General features: G+C 59.9%; 1 protein-coding gene across 4 annotated transcripts in view; it reads left to right on the forward strand.

Annotated features, from left to right (window-relative positions):
* The window catches only part of PARVB (parvin beta), a 99,384-nt gene that overhangs the window by 24,551 nt on the left and 55,351 nt on the right, over nucleotides 1-19,482 (forward strand). The window contains exon 1 of one of the 4 annotated variants that reach the window (XM_027070512.2): nucleotides 2,585-2,716. The exons of the other annotated variants lie outside the window; for them this stretch is intronic. Within the exon in view, the coding sequence (XP_026926313.1) occupies nucleotide 2,716 (1 nt within the window). The 5' untranslated portion in view covers nucleotides 2,585-2,715. Of the gene's footprint in view, nucleotides 1-2,584; nucleotides 2,717-19,482 lie in introns of those variants that run through there. 4 annotated transcript variants of the gene reach the window in all.

The following is a 19,482-nucleotide window of genomic DNA, read 5'->3' on the forward strand; positions in this document are numbered from 1 at the left end:
GGGAGCAGGGCTGGCCGTGGGTGTTGGGCGTAAGTTCAGAATGCCATGTACTTGGTGTTGATGGTGTTGTGGCTGAAAGAGAGGCTGTCACACGCCGTCTTCCTCACAAAAGTCTCACTTGGCTTGTTTGACAGCTAAGGAGGTGTCTTATTAAACAGGTACAAAGACTGCTGTTGTTTGATTTCAAACAGCACTTGTCATCGTCGGGGTGCATTCACCTAGCACGCCGGAGGGGCGGATGTGACAGTCCTGGGTCGCGTGTTTCCCACGGCAGCGCTCTCTCTCCTGCTTGTCACCAAAGGAAACCGTTTTCTCCTGTTCTGAGAAGGTGGGAAGGATTCAGAAACGAAGGGTGGCTTCTTGCCCGGGAGTTTGCTGGCTGCTTGTCACGGGGTATCTCTTGCTTCCATGGCTGGGGAGTGAGGAACTGCTTTTAAACGGAGACTTTGAAACCGTCGAGCAGGACGGGGGCGGCTGGGTGGCTCGGTCGGTTAAGTGTCTGACTCTTGGTCTAGGCTCGGGTCACGGTCTCACGGTTTCGTGGGTTCGAGCCCCATGTCGGGCTCTGCGCTGACAGCTTGGGGTTCTCTGTGTCTCCCTCCCTCTGCCCCTCCGCCACCCACACTGTCTCTGTCTCTCTCAAAATAAGTAAACTTAAAAAAATTGTTTTTAAATAAAAGTCGAGCAGGACAGACTTCGGCTGAGCTGGCAGTGAGAGAAATGGGTGGTGAGAAGGGTGGCTGGAGCTGGGCGGTTTGGGGTTCAAGTCCTGGTGTTTCTGGCCCGGGCGTGAGGACACCGGACTCTGCGTGAGTTGCCCCCCATGGGCCGGTGTCATCTGGGGACACAGTGCCTGGACAGAAGTCGGGATGAACCCGGCTCCCTCGGGCCTGGACCACAAAGGTAGAGTTTGGTGTCACTCGGGAAGAGGAGTTGAGGAAGAGCATGACAAGGGGGAAAGAGGGCGCCGTTCCTTTCTGGAATACAGTCAGTTCACGGTTCTTACGTCCTCCCACAAACACTCGTCAGCAGATACGGAACCGCTCTTGGCGGGGGGGGACACAGGGCTAGGTTCCTTGGGGCATCTGGTCACAGTGTTTTCGTGAACTGATGAACGTATAGCCTTGTTTTACGTGTGCTCCTGTTTAAAGAAACCTTATTTTATATTTTTGATTCATTAAACATTTTTTTGAATGTTTATTTTTGAGAGAGAGAGAGAGAGAGCAGGGGAGGGGCAGAGAGAGAGGGAGACACAGAATCAGAAGCAGGCTCCAGGCTCCGAGCTGTCGGCACAGAGCCCGATGCGGGGCTCGAACTCACGGACCGCAAGATCATGACCTGGGCCGAAGTCGGACGCTCAACCGACTGAGCCACCCAGGCGCCCCCTTAATCTCCTCTTTAAAGGCTCTGTCTCCCACCACGGTCACGTTCTGATGTCCTGGGGGTGAGGACTCTGACATTTGAATTCTGGGGGGATACAGTTTAGCCCATAGACCCCCAAACACGAGAACCAGCCTCGGGACTGCACTGGCTTCGGGTCGCTCATAGTTGCTGTCCCAGTTCCCTGGTGTCACCTCTGCGTGAACCTCAGTTTTGTACCGTGTCTAGTGGGGGGGGGGGGCTGGGCGGCCCTGGAGGCTGGGATCCCAATGCCTGTGACTGCTCGTGGCCCTTGCCAGCCGGAGGCCCAGCTCCGGACGCCCGTGTCCCCGCTGGGCTCACGCACTTCTGTCTGAGCAAACCTGGGAACTGGAGAACGTACTGAGCGGCACCTGCAAGGAAAATGTGTTTCCGGGAGTTGGGGGTTGCTTCATCATCGTCGCAAAGAAGAGCTAGTAGCTAATAGTGCTTCCCGGTGCCAGGTGCCGTGTGAACTCGCCTATCTCAGTGACATCCCCACTCTCTAGATGTGGAAACGCAGACACGGGGCCTGTCCAGGTCCCCCAGCTCAGGAGGGGGCGGGGGGGGGACAGGCGGGCCCAGCCTTGAAACCAGATGGCGTGTCCCGTGGCCAAAGCGGGGAGAAGGCCGGTTTCTGTTTCTGCTTCGCGTCTCCCCATTGCGGGCTGTCCCCTGGTCCTTCCGTCCCGGGAAGCCAGGAGGCACCACCCAGGGCACATCGACCAGCCTCCACAGTCTGGCCGCGGCTCTGGCTTCGGCTGGCTGTTTCTGGTGTCTGATTTCTGTTGTCGTGGAGACAGGGTGACAAACGTCGTTGGCGGCCAGGATGCAGCCTGGGGTGCCGTGGGCCTGCCCCGTAGCCAGGCCTCCGGCGTCGGGCCGAGATCGGAGGCTTATCGGAGGCTTATCGGAGGCCCCAGCCCGCCGTGGTTTTTCCCAGAGCCAAATAAACACGAGCTGGGTCACACCGCGGGAGTGGACTCTGTCTTCCTTCCTTCTCTGTGCCCCGTGGGTTGGTTTTCCCGGAGCAGTTTCCTTGCCCACGAGGCCGTTGGCAGTGAGGATAGAAATAGCTCTTTGCGGTCGGCAGAGTTCTATCGTCGGAGAGCAGCCCCATCCTCTGGGCACCCCGATCCCTCACGGGCCTTCCTCAAAGCCCTAAAGAGGCCCCTTCCTCAAATTGCAAGTCATGCCGTCCCCGCCCGTGTCCGTATATGAACGTGACGCGTGCCCCCCGGCTCCCCGCCGGGTGCCCGCTGGCCTCCCGCTCCCCTGCATTTCTGACGCCTCCTCCAGCTGCACCCCTGCCTGGCCAGTGAGTGCCCCCCGTTTTCTGACCGTTTTCGGCAGGAGTTAAACCCAGGCTGGCCCTTACCCCGTCCCTGCTTCCTGGGGCGAGGCTGTTCAGACAAGGGAGGGCCCCGGGCTGGAGGGACTTTTGACTTTTCCTGGGAAGGCGTGAGGACGGCGGGGTAGGAGAGTCCTCGGGAACCTCACCTCGGCCCAGATGGACGGGCACCAGCTCTGGGCATTGAGGCGTGTGGGATGCTTCCATCCCTGGGTTTTTGGGCCCGGAAGAGTGGCGCTTGGAACGTCTCGAGGGATGGACGGATTGCCACCAGGCTTCTTTTATGGGCTCCCCGATGTGACGGGTTTTCCTGCAACGACCTTCTGGTTCTGTCTTCCCCCCGTAACTGGCTCTTCCCGTTGCCCCCAGATGAGAGATTCATCCTGTGCTTTCTTCGGCCACGGCAGATGGCGGAGGAGTTTGTGTCGAGGGCGTGGGGGTGCGCCCAGCTCTGCCCTCATCAGCACGATCATGGCAGCTGGTAGCGGTCACTCTGATGCTGTGTGTTCCCACCTGAGAAACGGAGAGAGGGGGACAGGCGAGGTGTCTCGTGCCAACCCCGTAACCTCGCGGTTGAGGGCACCGAAGCCCGGAGGGGCCGAGTGCCCCACCCGAGGTCACACGGCAGTTGAGACCTGGAGTCGGGTTCGTCTGGAGCTCTTCTCGCCGGCCACCTCCCTGGGGCCTGGAGGGGGGCGGTGAGATGCCGGCTGTTCAGATGCTCCTGTGCCTCTGACAGCGAAAGACAGCTCCTTCCCACCCACCTGGTGGAGGAGAAGCCACGTTTCTTTTGGACTCTGCCCGCCGTATCCTTACAGAAAAGGAGCTGATGCTCAGGTGGGCAAGGGAGGTCCCAGGCTGGGGCGCCTGGGGGGGCTCAGGCGGCGAAGCGTCTGACTCTGGGTTTCGGCTCAGGTCATGATCTCACGGTTCATGAGTTCGAGCCCCGCATCGGGCTCTGTGCTGAAAGAATGGAGCCTGCTGAGGGTTCTCTCTCTCTCTCTCTCTCTCTCTCTCTCTCCTTTCTCTCTGCACTTCCCTGCTTGCTCTCGCTAAATCAGTCAATCAATAAATGAACAAACTTGGGGGGAAAAAAAAAGAGGTCACAGGCTGATTTTTGCCCATGCCTTGATCACGGGCTTTTTGTGGGCGTGTGGGGCCATTTCTGGAGGGGAAGCCAGCAGTTGAGGGAGGAGCTTAAGGAGACTGAATGCAGGGGGCTCTCTGCTTGCTCCTCTGCCGCCCTTCAGAGACCCAAGGCCTTACCGTGAGGAGCAGAAAGCATCTGAACCGGGCCTCTGGCTCTTCCCGTGCAGGGGTGGGCCGGGGAGGGGTGGGGGGAATGGGTGGCTGGTGGAGGGGCACACCCAGCCACCCTCCCCTCAGGCTGTCAGGGGACCTTCTTGCCCCTTCTCCCAAAGTGCCGGGTAGCTGCCTTCCCTGTCTGTTCCATGGGAGAGGCACGAGGCACAGGAGCACAGTCAAGGCTCTGAGAAGTCCTGCAGAAAAAGTCCCTTGTTTAGCTCCACTTCCCCCACTCCTTCCTCTGCTTCCTCGACCCTGGCTTAATTCCCGCCAGACCTGGGAGCGCCCAGGTCCGTGGAGCCCACGTGGGGACCAGAAATGACGGGGATGAACGGGCAGGCATCTTGCTCACCGGGGCCCCACGGTATTCCCATTTTCTCGGGGTCTGCCGGGCGTCCCAAAGCTAGTTCAAAGCTGTGCTGAATGTACTCTCTGCCGGGAGCATACGGTGGCCGAAGGAGGTGGAGGTCCATTAAACTCTCGGTTAGGAAAGGGGCCCCGGGCTCCCAAAGCTTGGGGACTGATGGGCGAGTACCCGCCTCCGCGGCCGCCTGCCCGCACGCCCCGCAGCCTGCTCTGCTTTGCACCCGGAGGCCTTTTCTGGAACGGCGCCCGACACCAGCGTGTCTGTCCCCTCCTGAGGCTGGTGGCCTGCTGCGCATGCGGGCAGGGTAGGCGTGACGGGGCTCAGGGTAGCAGGTGCGCATTTATTCTGGACGGCCAACTCGTGGGACGGCGGCATGCAAATCCCGGCCCCTCTCTTCCTGGTCCTGGGGCCTCGGCCAGTCCTCTCTCTTCCTCGTCTGTAAAGTGGGGATAAGGGAGGTGGCCTGCGTCACAGCACTTAGACCCCCCACGGCCGTCCACGGGCACCCGGAAGGCACCGCTCTCCCCGTGTCGCTGCCTGTTGTCGGCTCGTGTTCTGCCTCCCCTGTCCCTCCTCCCTACCTCCCCCCACCCGTGGGGATCCAGGACCGGGAGAGGTTTCTAAGGTTTCTTAACTGCCCGTGACTCCCCCCTGACTGCTGCGTCGTGGGCAGCACTTTGTCGCTAGGGAGACTTGGTTCCAGTAGGAATGTCAGACTTGGCTGCCTCTCCTCGGGCAGGTCGGCTGTGTGCAGAGCCTCCGGTCCCCGGTCTGCAGCGGCAGGGGGAGCCCGAGTGAGCTCGTGGAGGAGGATGTTGGGGGGCGGGGGGGGGCTCCCCACAGACAGACTTCCTTCCTCCGTGGCGCCAGGTCCAGCCATCTCTGTCCCCACCCCGAAGGCCGTCGCTCGCTGCCCTTGCGGGTGGGGGATTTCGAGGTGGGGGTGGAATGGGGCAAGGCAATGGGACCTTGAGAACGGAGAGGTGGCAGTTTGTTGAGCGGGACTTCAGAGACATCCTCTCTGCCCGGCTTATTAGCCGGCCTCCTGCTACAGGAGGTCCCAGAACAAAAGGACACACGTTTCCCACCTGCTGGGAACGTGGGGCCGGGGACTGGCACCATCTCCCCGCCAGCCTTGTGGGCCAGGGTCCTTCAAGACTCAGTCCCAAGGTTACCTCCTCCAGGAAGCCTGCCTGGACTGCCGCCCGTTCCCTCTCTCCGGTCCCTCCACTATTTGTGTCCTGGACGCTGAGGCCTCAGGGCAGGGCCTGTGTCTGCGTCCTTGCCCTGCCAGGCCTGGTTGCTGCTGGATGTCGCTAGGGGTCGCCGGGTGAGTAGATGAGCAGAAGTAAACGGAGCCCAGTCCCCTCGCGGCTCAGCTGCAAATGTGCATCGAGAGCCAGCCTTCTTCTGTGAAGTGGAGGAAATATCGACTGAAAGTGGACGAACACAGGCGTGCCTGCCCTCCCCACCCCCTGACCGTTAACTCCTGTCTGCAAACAAAGGGGGGCCAGGGACTGAACCGCGTCCCTCAGTTTCTCCAAACGCAGATGTTCTGTGCAGCTGGGGAAGCAGGTGCGCTTTGAATTGGGGTCTGCTGGGCGGAAGTGGGGTCACCCCACTCCCACCCGCGGAGGCCCGGGAGGGAGCCCCCCTTGGAAGGGGGGCCGCAGGCCGTGGGGTGACCTTCCCCACCCCTTCCCCTCTGACCCGACCTGCTCACCAGCCCACACTCAGCGGCCCCTCAGAACTTTGTGCTTAAGCCGTGCGGTCCTGTCGCCTGTGCGGCCGACCGCGTGAGCAAAGCGGACAGAGGGCGGTCGTGGGACCGTGACCCTGGGCTGGGTCAGGGGAGCATTCGACAGCAGCTGTCCCGGCCGCACACTTGGCTGGCGGGTCCAGCCGTCCCTGCCTAGCCCCTGCTGTCACGATTGTGCAGAGCCTCACCCTGCGGGAGCCGTGGCTTCCTTGGGGACGCAGGGGGCCTGGTTGCCGGGACAACCAGAGGTGAGGGGGTGGGAGGCCAGGCCTCCGGCAAATGGCTGAGCCTCCCGCAGCCCCAGAGAGCGAGCGAGTGAGCGGGCGCCCCAGCGGGGCGGGCTGATCCTGGACTGCAGGGCACAGTATCAGAGGATCCCTGTCAGCACCTCCCCCCTAGGAAGGGGGTACGGGATGGGGGGCAGTAGGCGTTAGTCGCTGCCTCCTCCCGTGTCCCCACCACCCCCCAGCTGCCTGGCGGGGCCGGGGAGGGTGTGTGGGCACAAGCGTGTGGCCAAGGGCCCAGCGCGCAGCAGGGTAATGAAGAGAGATGCGCACAGCTGCTGAGCTCGGCCCTGCCCTCGGGCCCCCACCCCGTGTCCACACTGGACTCGTCATCCAGCAGAGGGACAGAAGAGCGGGCTGTCCCTCTGTGCCAAGGACACCCACCCCGCGTGTTCCCCGGAGGCCGGAGGTGGGGCCTGGGTGGACCTTTGTCCCGAGGGTCTAGGGTCAGGGACCCTGCCCCACCCCGGCCACGTGGGCTGAGGGATGCCCACGCCCTACGCGTAGTTCCGCTCTGTTATCGTGCGAGATCGTCACGCTGTTACTATTTTCATACTGCATCGTCTCCAACAGGAAGAGGTGCTCCCTGAGTGCAGGGCCCTCTGTCCCCTCGGAGCCCAGGGTGCGGTCTGCAGAGCCCAGGACGGCCGGGCGGGGTCCCTGACGGCCCCGTGAGATTCCGACCTGAGCGAGGGCCCCAGGGAGTCCCCGCCTGGCCAGCTTCTGGGGGTCCCGAGGCGGCTGCAGGAGGGCTTTTCCCCCTCGGCACTGTTCGTGCTTTGCACCGGATGATTCTCGGTGGCGGGACCGGCCGCGGGCGCAGTCGGGTGTGGAGCGGCTTCGCGCACTAGATGCCAGTAACACCTCCTTCCTCCAGGTGGACGGCCATAACCGCGTCCGGACGCTGCCAGGCCCCTGGGGGACAGAACTGTCCCCGGAGGCTGGGGGAGGGGCGCCGGCGAGATGCAGGGGACAGTGTCCCGGCGCTCAGGGCCACGCGCGGCTGTGCACGGACGTCTTTTGAAGGACGGCAGGACAAATCCCCGTTTTCCCGGCTCCGTGCAGGAGTGGGAAGGGTATCCTGTGCCTGCCAGAGACCAGGTCACGGCCGGTCCGGGCCCGCGGGGCGCACGTCGGTAGATCCCTCTGGCCCCTAAGCTGAGGCGCCTCTACCCCACGTGCAGGTGAGAACACGGAGGGTCCCGGGTGTCCACAAATGCGGAGGGTGCCTGGGCCCCACTCTGCCGCAAGAGCCCCGCCGACGGGTGGCTTGGCAGAAACTCATTCTGTCACCGCGGGGAGGCCGGAAGTCCAAAGTCAGGATGTCAGCTGCGTCGTGCTCCCTCCGGGGGCTCGAGGGGAGGATCGGCCTTACCTTCTCCAGCCTCTGGTGGCTTCAGGCACTCCTGGGCTTATTGCTGCTTGATTCTGGTCTTTGTCTCTGTCTTCACGTGGCTGTCTTCTCTCTCTCTTTTAAAAAAAATTTTAAAATATTTATTTTTGAGAAAGAACAGGGAAGGGGCAGAGAGAGAGAGGGAGAGGGAGACACAGAATCCGAAGCGGGCTCCGGGCACCGAGCTGTCGGCACAGAGCCCGACACGGGGCTCGAACCCATGGACCTCGAGATCATAACCCGAGCCGAAGTCGGACGCTCAACCGACAGAGCCCCCCCGGGCGCCCCATGTCTTCGTCTTCGGGGCACCAGTGGTCAGGGTGGCCTTGTCTCAGAAATATCCGCAGAGACACTGTATCCAGATAAAGCCACATTCGGGGCACAGGGGTGAGGGCTGCACCATGTACTCGGGGGGCTGAACTTCAACCCTTCGTAGCACGTGATGGGTTCTTGCACATCTTCCGGATCTGGCTGCCTCCCAAAGGGCCGGTACAACCCAGAGGAGGGAGGCCTCCCTGAAGAAAGCGTGCGGGGCTCCGAGGAGGGAGGCGTGCCCGGCGGGCCTCTGGGAGGCAGGCACCCGTGTCGGCGTTTGGGGAACCGCGTGGGCTCATTGTTCGTTCTGATAGAATGTCGTCCGCACGTGGCTCTAGAACTCAGAGATACGACCTGCAGGTCTTTAAACTTTACAACGAAGGAAGCAGCCGTTCGAGGAGCCATAAAGAGTCACACGGGCGGCGTGTTAGTCAGGCTTGGGGACGTAAGTGCAAAGGCCCGTCTCCTTGAAAGCCAGGGGAGGCTTACAGAACGTGGCGGGGAGCCCTGGATCGGCGTCCCAGCCCCCGGTCCTGCCCCGCTCCCCGCCAGCCCTGCTTGCCTCCTCATGTCGGAGCAGAGACCGTGGCGAGCACTGGGAGAAGCTGCCTTGCCCGAGATCACAGCCGGGTGGGTAGTCAGACCGGACCTGCTTCACCTGAGTCCTCCTCCTGCCCACCCCCCCCCCACCCCTGCCTGCACCTGGAGAGCATGCTCGGTCCCGGCACACGTGGGCGAAGCCGCAACGAGGTACCTTTTCTTCGTCGGCTTGCTGATGAGTTCCCGGTACTGGGTGTCTCCCGAGGCCGGGCGCCGACTCTGGCATCTGAGCCTGTGTTTCCTGTTGGTAGCGACTTGAGCGATGACCTCGAGAAAGAATGGGTTGACAGCGGCTGGGGCTGCTGCCCGGGATGCCGGGGGGGCCGAGATCTAGAGCAGCGGAGGCGGGACTGAGAAGACGCATAGGGCAGGTGCTCCTGGGGCCTAGAGCCAGACGCAAAGGGTCAGGCCCAGAGAGGTGGTCGGAAGGGGCAGGCGCCTAGCACGTCCCCGGCTGTTCCCCGTGACCCGTTCAGTAGCCAGGCGCAGGAGGAGGTGAGGAGCACGGTGGCCCCGTGGGCCGCTGTGGTGGCCGGTCCTGAGCAGCTGCGGGGACGGGAGCCACCTCGGGTCTCACGAGGACACGAGCGCATCCTGTTGCTTCTGCAGCTAAGGTAACAAGGTGACTCGTGTTAGTGGGTTTGCCACCACGAAGCCGACCTGCTCCGGCCCCATTGTCACACGAGCGTGACCTGGGGCGCTCGGGGACACTTGCGTTTTTATCCACGGCGTTGGCTGGACGCATCCTCTGTGCTCGTGTGTGTCTGTTCCGCTCGCGTGACCCAGGCTGTGCCTGTTTCAATAACGGTTGTGTCCCCGGGGCTTATTAGCCTGGGGTCTGGCACACGGTAGGTGCTCAGTAAAACGGGCGCAGCCAGAGAATGTTCTGGGCCTTTTGAAATGACGTGGCGTAGCTGGGGCCGTCTCGAGGCCGTGCGAGTTTCCTGTGGTTGCAATCACAAATCACCACGGTCAGTGGTCCAGAACAACACAGACGTACCGTTCTGGAGGTCTTACGTCCTCAAATCCAGGTGTAGGCAGGGCTGCCCGCCTTCTGGAGGCTCCGGGGAGATTCCGTTTCCTTGACTTCTCAGCTCCCAGAGGCTCCCGTGTTCCTTGTCGTGGGGCCCGTCCTGCATCTGCAAAGCCAACAGCGCGGTGTCTTTGGATCTCTCCCTGTCTCTGCCGTCTCTTTGCTCACGGTTCACTTGTGTCCTTTTTTAAAGGACCCTTGCAGTGTCTTTGGGCCCCCCTGGATGAGCCAGGATAATTCCCCGTGTCACGATCCGTAACTTAATCACACCTACAAAGGCGTTTTGCCGTGCAAAGTCACGGGTTCCAGGGATGGGATGGAAATATTTTTGGGGGGAAGCGGGGCGTTATTCAGCCGGGCACGGGGGCCCTAAAAGAAAATTGCCCTTAGGAGCTCCAAAGAGGAGCACCGGAGGGGGATGTCAGAGTCCTGAAACGTTCACTCGCTTGTTCGTCGACAATTTCACCATTGACTCGCCGTGTGTGTCCTCTGGGCCGGGCCCCGTGCGCCTGCCCTTCCAGCAGCAGGTGCACACAGATGCCTGAGACGTGGTCATACTCGAAAGGGCGACAACAGCACGGGGCCCACGGGATTGTGTGGGGTGCCGTGGGGAGCCTCACTTTGGCTGGCGGGGAGGGGTTCTCCCCATTGGCTTCTAGCTGCTCCTTTGGGGCTTTCCCTCCGAAGGCTGGTCACCGGGAAACCCTCGTGGGTCGTGACGGTCCTTCCCCTTTGTTGCCTGGAGTGTTGCATCCATTCGGGGTGGGTGTGGTCCCGTTTGCCCAGGCGGGCCACCTGAAATGCCACGTCGGCCCCTGGAGTATCTCAGGTGGGGGCGTAGCCGCCAGCCCCAGGGCTGCCCCAAAGCCACCTGCTTTGGGAAGGTGCCCCTCTGCCCAGCGGACCAGATTCTCTAGTTTGGATGGAACCTTTAGCAGATGGTATGGGGTCTAACTTGCACTGGCGGAGATGGGCCACTAGAGGGCGCCATCCTTCAGGCGGTTTCCGCACGCGCTTCGCTAGTTTTTTCTCTAGTTGAGGTTTCTTGTGGCAGGTGCTCATGAAATTTTGTGTGTGTGTGTGTTTAACGACTTAATGATTTAATCTTATTTTCTCAGCAGAGCACGCTTTGGATGTCCCCGAATACAACGGGACATTACTGATCAGGTTAATTAATACGAGTTCGCCGAGCAGGGACCAGGCGAACTTGCTTCACTGGGCTTTGTTTTTCCCTGCCATTTCCATTTCTCTTTATTAAGCAGACTTCTCTCCTGGTGTGTTAACCTTGTTGGGCTTGTCCGCTCCTGGAAATGACCAGATTTCCTTACCCGCCCCCCCCCCCTTTGGTCGGGGCACCCTGCCCCACTTGGCCCCAAGGGGCCGTGGCCGATAAGCATAAGGGGAGACGTCGGACGTCGATGTGGCTTTTTTGAGAATTCTGAGTTTCATTTGGGGGTGGTTTCCCTCCTCTGCCCCCCACCTAATGCTTATTCTAGATCCTTCCTCCCTCTTTGTTGACTCATGGCAGATTTTCATGACCAGTGATTGAAATTGCTTCCACGTCCTCACCGAAACCCGGCACGATTGATTGGTAGAAATGCGATAAACTCACCATCCGCAAATCAAGGGAACAGAGCACACACATCTCATCCAGATTAGCACGGATGCAGCCAGGATGTGGTGATTACCAGGCGTTTGTGCGAAGGGCGGGGGGAGGGGGGAGGGGGACCGAGAAAGCAGGAGGCAAAACCGGACGGCCCTTTCGGGGGTCAGGGGAGGCTGGCCGCGGGGACGTGGGTCCAGCTGTTCGTCAGCTCACGGACATGTGCCAAAGGGCACCCCCTACATGATGTTGGCCCTTGAGGTTTTCAGGAAGCCAGGATTCTTCCTCACCCTCAGAAAAGCAGGTTTGCCTGGCGGGGGGGGCTCTCCCCCATCCTTTGTTCCTGGCATGTATATGCATTTTAATTTCACCGTGAGTCACTTGAGACATGCTTCTGAGCCTCCCGTGGGCTCTGACTTCCTTGTCCTGGTCGCCGGTCACCATTCGCGGTGGCTGGCCTTGGCTCCCTGCTGGCAAACTTTGGGCGGCACCTTGGACTTCAGAATTGGCGTGGCGGCGGCGGGGGGCGGGGGTCACAGCGTGTTGCTGGCACCGTCCAGCCGCCATCGTGGTGTTTTATGTAGAGTCGAGGTTCTGTTACAATTCAGCCTGATTAGCGTCTGTTTTAAATGCTCGGCCACCATATAAAGATGTTCACGGTGATGCCTGTGCAGTAAATTAAGGATCTTTGAGATCCGATCATGCCTGGTTTGCATTGAAGTGGATGTTTCCACGTCTGGATTCTTTGGGAGTGGGTGACGTGGGGGTTCGTGGCCTCTTGTCATCTGAACATGCAGTTAATGAGGCCGTCTCACCCCTCGATACTCACAGATGCCTGAGGCTGTCGGGATTCTGTTCGACTCGGTCCCATCAGGTGAGCGCACCTTCGTGGGGTCGTCTCCACGCGGGGCCGACCCCTGGGGACGCAGGGGTGAGGGAGGCCGGCCTCTGCCTCCGGGACTCTGTCATCCGGCGGTGAGACGTGCACACATCCCCTAGGTCGTAGCCTCCGGGAGCACCGGGGCTGTGAGTGAGCTCACGGCCAGACCCTGCAGACTTTCATGGTGCCTGGCCCCCCGGTGAACCTGTCAGGTGGGTGACTCTCCATGACGCTGGGCCCTCCCTGTCACCCGGCACAGATGCTGATGGCGGGACCGAAGGGGAGAGCCAACACTTCCCGCTCTGCTGTTTCTTGTTAAATTAGTTGTCACGACAACCTCACGGTCGTGTCTGGTTATTATCCCTCTGCGGGGGAAAGACAGTAAAAGACGGAAGGAGATGAAGCTTGTGCCCAAGGTCATTCTGTGATGCACCTGCAGAGCCTCTGTGCTCTCTGTTCTGCCCGTCCCAGCACCCGCCCTGGGCCCGGGGGGCTTTGGAGGAGGGCGCAGGGCCCTGGAAGAATGGAGGTTGGCAGCGAACTGTAAGAGCGCACGGCGTGTTGGGCTGGTTCAGCTGCAGGCTGTGGTGCTGCTGGAGGAGGCACAGCCTGTGCAAAGGTCCTGGGGCGCCCGTGCCCGGCCCCGAGCTCTTCAGTGGCGGCTGGGGGTAGGGTGCCACGGGGAGGGATTTGGTCTTTGTGCAGGGAGGCAGTGGAGGACGGGGACGGTCTGTGGGCACAGGAGTGACCTGATGGGCTGTGTTCACGGGACACAGTCTTGAGAACGTGTGGGAGCTGGACCGGAAGGGAGGGACCAGGAACCCGAGACCCGCAGAGACTAGAGCGGACGCCCCGGACTTGCGCTCGTCCCGCCACAGTGTCCGGCCCCCGAAGAGTCTCCCTGGGGCATCCGGGAGGTGGCTTGAATGAGCTGACCCACTTGCTCCCCGCCTGAGCAGCCGGCACGTCGACTCGCCCCTAAAGGATCAGTCGTCCTTCGTGAGCCAGCAGCCCAGACCCCTCCCGTGTCCCGGTTTCTGCTCGCCAGGTGGCTTATGTGGTGAAGCTGACATTTCACGTTCACCGGGAAGTCCTTCTTCCCGCCTCCTTCCCACCGACGATTGGTTTTTCTGTGGTCCTGGCGTTTTTCTGATCAGCCAGGGCGAAGGGGAAGAAAAGGCCTGATCTGGGTCGGGAAGGTCTCTGTTTGACATCAGCCTCTGAGCGCCAGGCTTTTTTTTTTTTTTTTTAATATTTACACTGAAGCAACTTTTGGTATTCAGAAGGCCTGCTTTCCTGGAGACGGGCAGACAGCTTTGTTCTTGCCGGTCTCTGCTCCGGGTGCCTGCAGCAGGTGGCTGGCCGGCGTGCACCCGCTGGCGGCCGAGGTCTGCTCCAGAGGCGGCTTGTCCCAATGTGTCCCTAATTGCAGAGCAGAATCCTCCCTCCCGGGTCCTCGCCCTCCGCACGGCCACGTCACAGTAATTGGGTCCTTGGTGACCCACGAGTGCCAGGCTAATGTAAGCCTTAGTGGAGACTCTCCTTTTCCACCCAATTAAGTGGCTGGAGGTGGAATGTTTTGCAAGAACACTCTGTTCCCTGCTCTTCTGACTTTGTGCCTCTCACCTACATTCTCCGCTCCGCTCCATTTTGTCTGCGTAAACGCGTAGTCGTTCGTTCCTTCCCTAAATATTTATCGCGCGCTTCGTGTCAGGCTTTGTGCAAGATACGAGGTCGTGGTCCGGACCAGCACCTGGCGCCTCTACAGCCCGGGGGGGGGGGGGCAGGGTGCAGGGAGGCGGACACACCCCACAGCCACGTGACAGGGGGTAAAAGATTGTAGTTGTCGCGTGCAAGGGGCTTGGGAACCGGAGGAGCCCTGACTCCGTCTAGGGCATGAGCACAAACGGAACGCTGTCCTGACAGATCCGGGGGCTGTAGTTGGAGTTAGCCGGGTGGAAACAGGTTGGGTTCGCTCATCACGTGTTTGGGGGGTTTGGGTTTTACCCCGGAGCCGGTGGGAGCCGTGGTGTGGATTACACCATGCTGGGAGGACTTATGCTTCAGACGGGACTCAGTTTGCAAATGGCAGGAAACTCAACCCAAAGTGGAACAGGAACAAAACGGAATCCCCCGTCGCGTTTGACAGAAAGAGCGGCCTGTGGCTGGCCTCAGGTAAGGCTTGATCCAGCACACGGATGGTGTTGCTGAACTGTTCCCTCCGTTCCGTTGACCCTGTCTTCATTTCCAGGGTCGGCTGGGGGGGGGGGGGTAGGATGATGGTGCCGTTCCCACGTGCATCCTTGCTGGATCGAGGCCGTTGGGAGAAAGCGCCGGTCTCGTTCTGCATTCCCAGCATGGTCTCCCTGGGGCCGCTGACCCTGATCAGGCCAAGCACGTTCCTGCCTTGATAACTGTGTTTTGGGGAGAATAGTGTACCCATTGGCTCCACCTGGGGTTGGAGGCAGATTCCCACCTGGATTGTAAGTCCCGAGAACGGTGGGTAGATGCTGGGCTCTGTTTGACCAGAAGAAGGGCGACCGGGCGCTGGGGAGGAGAAACAGCAGAGTCCAGGATGGTCACCTGCAGAAGCGGAGAGGCTGAGGCGGGACCCGCGGGAGGTTGAGTGGCCCTCCTGGTGACGGGTTCCTCCCCTCTCCCCACCGGCTGCCCCTAGGACCGGACACAGGATGCAGGGTCTGAGGAGGGTCCCGTCTAGCGTCTCGGTTCCTCTCTGTGCCCTTTGCGTGTATATGTGTGTCGGGAACTTTCCACCTTCAGTCACCCACGGCTCCAGGTTGAGGTTATCATTTGCGGTGGCTTCTTGTGGTCAGGGCTGTGCTGTGGGGTTCCCTCTTCTGATTTCTCTGTCCCTCCAGATTGCGTGCTGTGTCCCCCGAGGCTGGGGCAGTGCTGCTGGGGGAACCCCAGCCCAATGGTGCGGGCGCCAGCCCTTTGGAAAAGAGGGTCTCGGGAGAAGCCAGGGTGGCAAGATGATCGCCGTGGGGACAGGCAGTCCTGCATCTGGCTCAAAATCGAGAACAGGGATTTGGAGAAGGAATGAAATTCTGGATTCCCCCTCCTGCAGGCAGGAAACGGTCTGTGCTTCCCTCCGACCCCGCTAGAAGCTGGGAGATGTTGTGGTTTGGGGCCTTGCAGGCCTCGGGTGCTCGGATTCATCCCTAACCAGCTGCGCCAGCTCGGAGGTGGCTCGCTCTTTTAGAGACCTCGTCCCCGGTGGGAGCCTGGCATGATAGCTCGGGGAAGATGTGCTCAGTAAATCTCCTTCCTTCCTGGGGAGGCAGTCACCTGGGGCAGGCGCTGGCCAGGTAGAAAGTTGCTGAAACGTGGCCCCTGTCTTCATCTCTGAAAGGGACACAGAAGTCGCTCACCAGTTTGGATTTCGGGGGGCTGGTGGGGTGTGCTCGTGTCTTCTAAGTTCTTGCTGCTCTCGGCCCGACATCGGCAGCGTCACCCTGGGGTGATGGTTACTGACGCTGAGCCTCGGACCCCGCCCAGACCTGCCGGATCAGCCTGTGAGCCCAGGGGGATCCCAAGTTTAGTGCTTCGGGGGTGAGTGGTTAGCCAAGGCCCCAGGGCAGGCTCTGGCTGATGCCGGGGCGGGGGGGGGGGGGGGGGACGATTGGCATCCCAGCGGTGACAACAGGGGTATCCACGGTGATGTCCTCCTGGGGCTGGTCTCCCTCTGCAGGTGCCCCCTGCTGGGTTCCTCAGGATGTGGCCCCTGAGCCCCCCTCCCACGCCCTTCCCAGGCTGATCCAGGCGGCGTGCATTTCCCCGGTATCACTGGAGACAGAAGGCATGGAATGATCTTTTCTGTCGAAGCACAGAGGAGCAGCACAGGGTCTTAAAACGGCGCCGAGGACAGGGGATTCCAAGGTTCTGAGCCGTGTAGATGCCTCTTGCATCCAGCAGAAGATATGCCTCTGAGCCTGTCTGTGGGTGATGACAGCGACCTATTTCTTCGCCCCCAAACTTACGGCTTCTCTCTTGCCCACACGTGAAGGCACAGGCGTGTGGCCCTCTGTGACTTTCTCGGGGTGGGGGTGGGGGGTCTGATGCAGACAGAGCTCTCTTCCTGCAGGGCCGCCTGGCAAGGCGAGTTCTGCGCCTCGGCCCTTCCTGGCCTCAGAGGTGAGCACCCCGGGACAGGCTTGGCTGCGGCAGGGCCCCCTCCCCTGCGGCATTGGCTGTCGTGAGCTTTGGGGCCGGGGGCACGCCCTCCTACCACAATGTCCTAATAACTTTACTTCACAAGAACGTAGGAATACGGCCATGGCCAAGCCTTCCCCGTCTCCTCCTTTCTTCTGCCCTCCCCGCTCCCAGAGGTTTAACGCTGTCCTTGTCACTGGGGACCGGGGCCTTTCCTTCTCTATGAGTTTAGCTGCATACACCTAGGAATATATCGCTTTGAGTTTCTGATTGTGCTGTTGGCATAAATATCACGCAGGATTGTCTTGAAACCTGTTTTTTATGTATTTTTTAATGTGTATTTATTTTTGAGAGAGAGAGCGAGAGAGAGAGAGCATGAGCAGGGGAGGGGCAGAGAGGGGGAGACCCAGAATCCGCAGCAGGCTCCAGGCTCCGAGCTGTCAGCACAGAGCCCGACGCGGGGCTCGAACGCACGGACCGTGAGATCATGACCTGAGCCGAAGTCGGACGCTGAATGGACTGAGCCACCCGGACGCCCCTGACACCTGCTTTTTATAATTCAACACCATGATGCATATTGAGCTTAATTAATTATACATTGGGCACCTGGGTGGCTCAGTTGGTTAAGCGTCCCGACTCTTGATCTCAGCTCAGGTCTTGATCTCAGGGTTGTGAGTTTGAGCCCTGCGTGGGGCATGGAGCCTACTTAAAAAAAAAAAAAAAATATATATATATATATATATATACACACACGTATATATGTATACCTACATTCATCCCATTAGTGCTTTCTCTGCTAGGTGCTGGGCCAGGCCGTTGGATGCCAGGGGCCAGGACACATCCTTCCCCTCCGTCTCCTGCCGGCTCGCGACGATCGGCACAGTGAGGACAGGCTCCGTCTCGTTCTCCCCTTAGTGCCCGGCCGAGCGGCGACAACGTAGGTGACCCTCGATGGGTGTTGGCTAGATCAGTAGGCTGTAGGACCCGGCCCGAGGCTTGCTTGCTGCCGCCCCAACGGGACAGATCTTTAGCCGCGAGCTCTTGATGTGACGTCAGTAACGCCTGCTGACCTCCTGTGGATTTCGCTTTATTGAAATGCTCGCACATTGATTTTCGCCTGTAAACGTCGGGAGCCGGGGTAGAAGCGTGTGCCCCGGCAGAGCGAAACCCCATAAATCAGATGTCAGACTGAGCGACCCGTGTGGTTTGGGTAACGGTCACGGCACTTTTTTGTTGCTGGGGTGTTGTCTGTGCGGTTCAGGCACTCATCCTCCGCCGAGAAACGACCGCGGGTTAAACACACACAAATATACGGAGCTCGTGACGGTGGGCCGGCGTGCCCGCGACGAGGCCAGATGTCATTCCTCAGGAAGAACAAGCCGGATCTGCCACTTTAAAGGTTGAGAGGCTCAGGGGCGCCTGGGTGGCTCAGTCGGTGGAGCGTCCGACTTCGGCTCAGGTCACGATCTCGCGGTCCGTGGGTTTGAGCCCCGCGTGGGGCTCTGGGCTGACGGCTCGGAGCCTGGAGCCTGCTTCGGATTCTGTGTCTCCCTCTCTCTCTGCTCCTCCCCCACTTGCACTCTGTCTCTCTCTGTCTCCACAATAAATAAAACATTAAAAAAATTTTTAAAAAAAGGTTGAGAGGCTGTTTTACGTTGCACTACTGGATCGGGTCGCTGGAAGTAATTTCACTCCCGTCCCACATCCGGGTCAGGAAAGACAGCTGCCCCCGGGGGACTGTCCGCTCCCACAGACTCTGACCCTGGGCCGAACACTGCCCTCCATCTGCTGTTAATTCCGGGGATGGTGGAGATTCAGCCCGGACCCCCTAACCTCCTGGGAAAGACTGGGCCTCCCGTTTCAAGGCCTTTGCGAGCGTGATACACCGGGAGTAACTCACCCCTTGGAGTTGTGATCCATAGCTCGCTCTGAACACGGAATCCAGAGGTGTCATGGAGGGCTGTTCATAGCTTCCCCTCCCCCAGCCGTGGAGCGTGTTCTTGCTTAGATCTTCCTTGGGCCCTGTTTTTATGTATGTATGTATGTATTTATTTATGAATGTTTACTTTTGAGAGATAGAAACAGAGTGTGAGCAGGGGAGGAGCAGAGAGAGAGGGAGACACAGAATCCGAAGCAGGCTCCAGGCTCCGAGCTGCCCGCCCAGAGCCCGACACGGGGCTTGAACTCGGGAACCGTGAGATGATGACGTAGCCGAAGTCGGATGCTTAACCTGCTGCGTTGGGCCCTGTTTTACCTGAGCTGTGAGATCTTCACACGAAATACAATTTGATTTATTGTCTGGAAGAACCACTGTGTTAAGGTCTCTTCAAGGCTGATGCATTTAGTTATTCTCTTAAAAAAAAATTTTTTTTTAAGTTTATTTATTTTGAGAGGGAGGGAGAGGGAGAGAACGTGTGCACATGCATGCGAGTAAGGGAGGGGCAGAGAGAACGGGAGAGACCCGACTCCTGACTCACGGGGCTCGAACTCACAAACCGTGAGATCGTGACCTGAGCCTTGGACGCTTCAGTGACTCAGCCACCCAGGCGCCCATAATTATTCTGATAAAGTATAACTTCTGCAGAGAAACGACCCCCTGAGCGAGGACGGAAGCCGGAAAACTCCCAGGAAGCCCTCACTATTTGGCAGGGGCCTGGAAAGCCTCATTGTTGGGTCTCCTAAAGCACAGGGAGGTTACCGTCCCCCCCCCGACTGTCCTTGCCCCGGCCGTGGAGGGGGAGGGGGGGGGCACGTCCCTACCCTCCCTCACTTTTGCTGGCAACTCCGAGGACGCTCAGTTCCTTTGAGGACCGGCTGTGACTGCAAGTGGGTGTGTCTGGACCCGGGCCGTTAAGCTTTCCTCCCGGTTTCAAGTTCCTCCTGTAGACGGGGATCGGGTGGCCCGCACGCTGTTTTTGTTGGAGTTTTCTCTTTGAGCTGGTCCACACGGGGCTGCTGAAAATTCTCCCCCTGATCTGTTCGGCACCAAAATCAGGACGTGTACATATGGCGTAAAAAGTC

Source organism: Acinonyx jubatus, chromosome B4 (genome assembly GCF_027475565.1).
Source record: "Acinonyx jubatus isolate Ajub_Pintada_27869175 chromosome B4, VMU_Ajub_asm_v1.0, whole genome shotgun sequence".
In the NCBI taxonomy this organism is placed as follows: domain Eukaryota; kingdom Metazoa; phylum Chordata; class Mammalia; order Carnivora; family Felidae; genus Acinonyx; species Acinonyx jubatus.